The 7,333-nt window shown below is 47.9% G+C and overlaps 1 protein-coding gene across 8 annotated transcripts in view; it reads right to left on the bottom strand.

Moving 5' to 3' along the window:
- Positions 1–7,333, bottom strand: part of LOC146492503 (class I histocompatibility antigen, F10 alpha chain-like) — a 168,189-nt gene that overhangs the window by 153,601 nt on the left and 7,255 nt on the right. For 2 of the 8 annotated variants that reach the window (XM_085149216.1, XM_085149210.1), the window contains exons 3-8: positions 6,957–7,247; positions 3,765–4,049; positions 3,228–3,338; positions 2,561–2,590; positions 2,035–2,067; positions 1,815–1,868 (exon numbers count right to left, since the gene is read on the bottom strand). In XM_085149216.1, coding sequence (XP_085005342.1) covers positions 1,815–1,868; positions 2,035–2,067; positions 2,561–2,590; positions 3,228–3,338; positions 3,765–4,049; positions 6,957–7,247 — 804 coding nt within the window. Of the gene's footprint in view, positions 1–811; positions 863–989; positions 1,071–1,673; positions 1,704–1,814; positions 1,869–2,034; positions 2,068–2,560; positions 2,591–3,227; positions 3,339–3,764; positions 4,050–6,956; positions 7,248–7,333 lie in introns of all 8 variants that reach the window. The other 6 variants (XM_085149212.1, XM_085149217.1, XM_085149214.1 and 3 more) reach the window with 4 other exon arrangements.

The raw sequence follows: 7,333 nt of genomic DNA, 5'->3' as shown, positions 1-7,333 counted from the left end.
TGAGTCCTAAGCATCCCAGAAACCACACAGAAAGTCATAAAGTCAAAGATAACTTTTAAAAACACCAGTATAGGCTCATGAGGCCCTGATGGTAAAAAAAAAACTACATTTCCGCAAAAATGGCGTCACTTCCGGTCTCGGGCAGGTCATGGCGGACATGCAAAAGTTCGCGCTGACGTCTATTCCAACATAGGAAGTGTTACAAACAGCTGATCGGATCGGTAAAGCGTGTTTCTGGAATATTATGTTTTTGTTGCTGCAAGTGCTTTTTATGCAGTTTTTGCAAAGTTATATGTGGAAGGAAACTGTGACCGAGGACAAGCTGATGGCATAAGATGTAAGTACAACTCCTCCGGTTTCATATGCAAAAAACATTATTGCGCTAGCTCACGTGGTTGCAGAGCTACCGGGATTTAAAAATAGTTACAAAAAACAGAGCGTGCTGCTCTGACCGGTTTTAAAGGGTTAATCGGTCTTTACAGCTCACGGCTCTTATTTACACTCACACTAGTGTCTTCTTTCAAATAAAGTCTCTAAAGTTTGAAAGGGAACATAACGAGAGAAACTGAAAGGGGAACATCGTCGTCACCTGAGCTTTATACTGACGGCAGCTGAGTGTGAACAAAGTTTGCGATACAATAAAATCTAGCTGTGGCTACAATGTAGCTGCCATCACCAGTGTGTGAATGTGTGTGTGAGTGGATGTGTAAAGTGCTTTGGGGTCCGTAGGGACTAGTAAAGCAAATACAGACCAGTTTCCATTTCTCCTGTGTTAAACTGTAAATCTGTGAAGTGCATCAGAGATACTTACAAGAGACACCAGAGTCAGCGTTGCTGGAGTTAGACAATTTGTCAAGGGACTCTGTGAAGGAGGAAAAAAGTAATCAGCTGCAACATGAGCTTGAAATGTATCAGTCAATACCACAGTACAGAATAATGTGACTCATATTATACAACACAGAGCAGCATGTTAGCTGAGGGAGACTTACTGTCACTGCCTTTGAGAGGTTCGATTTCCTCATCCTTCCCATCTTTAGCATCAGCCTTTTCTACATTACCTGCTACACTTCCTGTAAAGACAACATACATCGTGAGCTACATGAAGCAAAACAGCAAACTTTAGCAACACACTGATGTGATGCTGGTGATGGTTCTGATGTGACGGTCGTTCCTTTCTCTGTTTACTGCAGTTTCCCACAGGCTAAGGTGATAAGTGGTGCTGTCATGTGGTTAAGAGTGGGAGAGTATAGACCGGGTTATATTTGCAGTCATAATTTAAAGATAAACGTGGGAATTCCCCAGTGTTCTTGAACACCTCACATCAAAGGAACGTGGAGGAAAGACTGCAGGAAAGGAGTCGACGTTCCTAAAAACATTTTTTGTTCCAATTCAGAAAGTAAAAAACATCCACGTCCCACAATTTTTATTCACCATTATCAATAAAAAGTTATCAAAGTTTCATTTTAATGCAACAATGACTCTCATAGAAATTTGTTTCACTGGTCCTCTACATCCCACTCTGTGCCCCACAGATGGAGAACGACTGCCCTGATATAACAGAGGCACTGTTACACATAAAACACACACAGGATATTAAGACCCATCTTCTACAATCTACTGGGTCTTAAAATAAACTGTTATGTGTGTCCGAGGAAGGAGAAGGAAACACGTACCACTGCTGGAAGCTGCAGGCACAGGACCACCTACACACACACACACACACACACACACACACACACACACACAGAAAGTATTAATATTAACTTCAACAAACTATTTTGTATAAATCTTTGTAGGGTGGGAGAGGCACCTACCATTCAGAGGTACACCTACACCTGTCACAGGTGTGCTTGCAACGCCATTGCCAACTACACACACACACACACACACACACAGGTTAGTTCTGTTGTTTCTTTTATTTATAAACTGCAGGTTAAAATCAGCTTTAAGGTTTTCAGCTGCTGCTGTATAAACATTATTACCACATAAACACTTTAAATAACAAAATCCAGAGCAGAGAAATAAAGTGCTTACCTGACACAGGAGCATAAATAGTCTTTATTCCAGCTGATAAATACAAATTATAGAAAGACAAAATGACACGTTTTTATTCAGTCAGCGCTTCATGTTCGATTTCTTTCTGTGTTCTTATAAAAAGTCATTTTCACACAAAAGTTAAAGAGCAGTGACTCCACAGAGAAACTGAAAGTCAAAAGTACGTCTGAGTTTTTCTTCTGTTTGTTTCATAAAGAGAAACTGAGCAGCGCAGTCACAGAGAGGAACCTCTGTCCTCTGCACACACCTGACAGCAGCCATGTTTCACCTGTCAGGCTCATCCAGATATTAGAATCTTTATACTGAACACAGGTAACCGTGAGCCTGGCTGCTCTAACCTTTCTCCTCATGCTTCAAGTTTCTGTCTCCTCCACTCTGTTTGCCTGTTCAGCTCCTCTGTGCTACACTGAACAAATACTAATCTGTTAAAGGTGTTAAAGGATCGGCTCAGACTGACTCGAGTCTCTGAGCATCAAACTTCATAAGAGAAAAATAAAGATGTTACCTTGGTTGTCGTTGGCTCCACGTCTGCGTCCTGTAAACAGACGTAACACAGACTGTCAGTGATCATGGATGAACTCAGTGGTTTGTTCTGCATGTGTGAAGCAGCTCAACTCTGATGTCATCATCAGACCTCAGCAGCATGTTCATTAACATGCAGTGTGAATGAATCACATGCTGAAGTGTAATCCTACAGTTTACTGTGATCCAGACTGACTGTTGTTGAAGAGTTTCACAGTTCTACATGCAGATGTGTCTGAGTGGAGACGCTGGAGGAAACGAGCTGCACACTATCAGCAAACATCAATCGTTTCTGTTCTGCACAGAAAAACTACATTTATGTCCCAGAGGGGTCAAAGTTATTGGATCAGAAGCTGCAGACAGGAAAGTCTGACATCATGTCACATGACTGTGACCTTTGACCCCCTCATGGAGTCCTAATAAAATAATAAGTGAAGTGTTTGAAGGCTGAAAGACCGGAGCAGCTGATATTCAACATTTCTTACATTCATTTCAATGATTTTCTTCATGTGTTTCAAATGTGATGATCAATAACAGAGCTCCATGTTATCACTGTCTGAGACCAGGACAGTTTCATTTTTACAGGATACAAAGACAAACATTTTAACTCCACTCAACAAAAATTACACACAACAGCACACTGGACTTACTAAGATAGAAGATCAGACCCACAACTACAGCAACAACAACCACGACTCCTGCGACTACGCCACCAATCAGAGCTCCATTTCCTGGTTCAGGTCCTGGAAGCTCACCGATGTCTGAAACACAGACACAAGTTTCAGGTTGAGGTCACTGTCAGTTACTTGCTGCTGTTTGTTACTGAGATGTAGATTTGAAGCCACAGTCATGATGGAGTCAGTGATCTGACAGCAGTGATGTGGAGCAACAACAGGTGGAGCAGAGCAGGAGGTCAGTGAGAGGGGACGGCACTGAAACAGAAACTGTTCATATCTGGAACTATTCAGTGATGCTCTGGAGGAGATCGCTCCTCTGCTTCTTCAGGGCTGCAGAGCTGGGCTACATGTGACATGCTAGCTTAGTTCTAGATGGACTGACATGGATCTGACCTCAGGACTGTGATCAGGACAGTAATGATGCAGATCTGCTGGACACAGAGGAGCTCCAGGCTCTGGCTGAAGAAACAAAGTTTTGATCAACAACAGAGACAATAAAAAGTTTCTTACACCAAGTCTTTGTAACATCCACACCGGTCGCCTCATGAACGACTTCACAGCTGAACTTTGACACGTCAGACTTCAAAATCTCCACGTGGTCTCGTCTCTGGAAGGTCTCATCGTTATTTGGAAGAACTCCTGAGCTCGTCAGGCCGTCGTCTGCAGTCAGAACACGTCCGTTCCTTCTGATCCTCACGATGATGTCTTTGGGGTAGAAGCCTGTGGCGAGGCAGGTCAGGATGAGGTTTGACTCCACTTTGGCCTTCTTTGCAAACACAAACACCTCAGGTGGAGCTGGAAGCAGGAAATGGGAAACTGTGTCACTACATGTGAAACTGTAACACTGATTAACTCAGTGTGGTTCGACTCTGGCAGATGGAGTCAGCTGGTACCTTCAGTACTTTGTTACAGTAAGACTTTCCACGATGCAGTGAATATCGTGCATACAAACAGACGGTGGGGCTCACTGCCTTTGTAACAGCAGTTGTTAAACACGTGGTGTTAATAATAATGAAGGCTGTGCTCTATTTAGTTAACACCTGGGTTTGCTGACTGCTTCATATCCATATGGCTGCCGTTTGGCTGATCAGGCTCTATTGTCTCAGAACTATACTTTATAATTTATACTTTAATTATACTCAGTTATGATTCGACTGGAACGGCAGAGTCTGGAGTTCCACTTAAGACTTTAAAAGTTTAATCTTTTCCAGACGGTGCTGAGTGGATGTGCACGTGAGGACGTAAGTGTTTGACACTTTAGTCATTTGGATTTAATTTGTGAATATTATTAAACCTATTGCCAGTCTTGGCAGCCGGGGGTCAGTCCGCCAGGGCCTCCGCCCCTGGCTGCCACCCAACTATTTACTCGGGTAAAGAGAGGGGCTGAGCTGTCAACTGATCACCACCTGGTGGTGAGTTGGATCAGGTGGCGGGGGAGGACGCTGGACAGACCTGGTGCACCTAAACGCGTAGTGAGGGTGTGCTGGGAACGACTAGCAGAGGCCCCAGTCCGCGAGATCTTCAACGCACACCTCCGGCAGAGCTTCATCAGCATTCTGAGGGAGGCGGGGGACATTGAGTCCGAATGGACCATGTTCAGCGTCTCCATTGCCGAAGCTGCTGCATTGAGCTGTGGCCGCAAGGTGGTTGGTGCCTGCCGTGGTGGTAATCCTCGAATCAAATGGTGGACACCAGAGGTGAAGGGAGCCACCAGGCTGAAGAAGGAGTCCTATCGGGCTTGGTTAGCCTGTGGGACTCCGGAGGCAGCCGACAGGTATCGACAGGCCAAGCGGAATGCGGCTCGGGCAGTGGCTGAAGCAAAAACTCGGGAGTGGGAGGAGTTTGGAGAGGCCATGGAAAAAGACTTTCGGACTGCCTCGAAGAGATTCTGGCAAACCGTCAGGCGTCTCAGGAGGGGAAAGCGGTGCTCTACCTGCACTGTGTATAGTGCTGGCGGAGCGCTGCTGACGTCGACTGAGAAAATTGTCAGGCGGTGGAAGGAATACTTCGAGGACCTCCTTAATCCCACTGACACGTCTTCCGAGGAGGAAGCAGAGTTTGGGGATGAGGGGAATGACCCGCCAATTTCCGGGGGCGAGGTCACTGAGGCAGTTAAACAACTTGGTGGCAGAGCCCCTGGTGTTGATGAGGTCCGCCCCGAGTTCCTGAAGGCTCTGGACGTTGTAGGGCTGTCCTGGTTGACACGCCTCTGCAATGTTGCTTGGATATCAGGGGCAGTACCCCTGGACTGGCAGACCGGGGTGGTGGTCCCCATCTTTAAGAAGGGAGACCGGAGGGTGTGTTCCAACTACAGGGGGCTCACACTCCTCAGCCTCCCTGGGAAAGTCTATGCCAGGGTGCTGGAAAGGAGAGTTAGTCCGCTAGTCGAACCTCTGATGCAGGAGGAACAATGCGGTTTTCGTCCTGGTCGCGGAACACTGGACCAGCTCTTTATCCTCTCGAGGATACTTGAGGGTGCATGGGAGTTTGCCCAACCAGTCTACATGTGTTTTGTGGACTTGGAGAAGGCATTCGACCGTGTCCCTCGGGGTGTCCTGTGGGAGGTGTTGCGGGAGTATGGGGTGTCTGGCCCATTGCTACAGGCCATTCGATCCCTATACAACCGTTGCAAGAGCTTGGTTCGCATTGCCGGCAATAAGTCGAACTCGTTCCCGGTGGGTGATGGGCTCCGCCAGGGCTGCCCTTTGTCACCGGTTCTGTTCATAATTTTTATGGACAGGATTTCTAGGCGCAGCCAAGTGGCGGAGGGCTTTCGCTTTGGTGGCCTCAGGATCTCATCTCTGATTTTTGCGGATGATGTGGTTCTGTTGGCTTTATCGGGCGAGGGCCTCCAGCTCGCACTGGAGCGGTTTGCAGCCGAGTGTGAAGCAGCAGGAATGAGGATCAGCACCTCCAAATCTGAGGCCATGGTTCTCAGCCGGAAAAGGGTGGAGTGCCCACTCCGGGTCGGGGATGAGTTCCTGCCCCAAGTGGAGGAGTTCAAGTATCTCGGGGTCTTGTTCGCGAGTGATGGGAGAAGGGAGCCGGAGATCGACAGACGGATTGGGGCTGCAGCTGCAGTAATGCAGAGGCTGCACCGGTCCGTCGTGGTGAAGAGGGAGCTGAGTGTAAAAGCGGAGCTCTCAATTTACCAGTCGATCTACGTCCCTACCCTCACCTATGGCCACGAGCTGTGGGTAGTGACCGAAAGAACGAGATCGCGGATACAAGCGGCGGAAATGAGCTTCCTCCGAAGGGTGGCTGGCCTCTCCCTTAGAGATAGGGTGAGAAGTTCGGCCATCCGGGAGGGGCTCAGAGTAGAGCAGCTGCTGCTCCACATCGAAAGGAGTCAGCTGAGGTGGTTCAGGCATCTGACAAGGATGCCTCCTGGGCGCCACCTGTGCGCCTCCTGGGGTTGGTGTTCCAGGCATGTCCCACCGGGAGGAGGCCCCGGGGCAGACCCAGGACACGCTGGAGAGATTATATCTCTCGGCTGGCCTGGGAACGCCTTGGTGTTCCCCCGGATAAGCTGGAGGAGGTGGCTGGGGAGAGGGAGGTCTGGGGCTCTTTGCTTAGGCTGCTGCCCCCGCGACCCGGCCCGGATAAAGCGGATGAATATTATTAAACCATAACAATATTCAACACTTTCTGTAAGGCTTGACACGTGTGGACTAATAATACTAATATTTATGTCATACATACACTTCTTTTTGAGCTGCTTCTGTCCATAATTCACAAACTTGCTCAGCCAATCGATGCACTCGTTCTCCAGGTATCCCTTGGTGTACTCTTTCAGCACCTGGACGCCGTCCCACTTCCTCTTGGTGGGTTCTGCCTCGGGAGTCGGAGCGACCCAGACTCCGTTTTTATCATCGAAGGACAGGAAGTCGTTTCCATCGTAGTTGTACATGTCCATGCCTCGGACAAACCTGAGCGTGCCGTCAGGATTCGTTTCAGCCTCACAGCCGTGCATCCACTGAAGAACGTGAGGGGCTGAAGGAACAACAGTGACAGAAATGAAGAAGATATCAGAAGAACAGAGATTCAGAGAGGACACCATGATGTGTGGGTCAGGATTA

Source organism: Neolamprologus multifasciatus, chromosome 22 (assembly GCF_963576455.1).
Source record: "Neolamprologus multifasciatus chromosome 22, fNeoMul1.2, whole genome shotgun sequence".
NCBI lineage: Eukaryota > Metazoa > Chordata > Actinopteri > Cichliformes > Cichlidae > Neolamprologus > Neolamprologus multifasciatus.
This window is presented reverse-complemented; position numbering and strand designations above follow the sequence as displayed.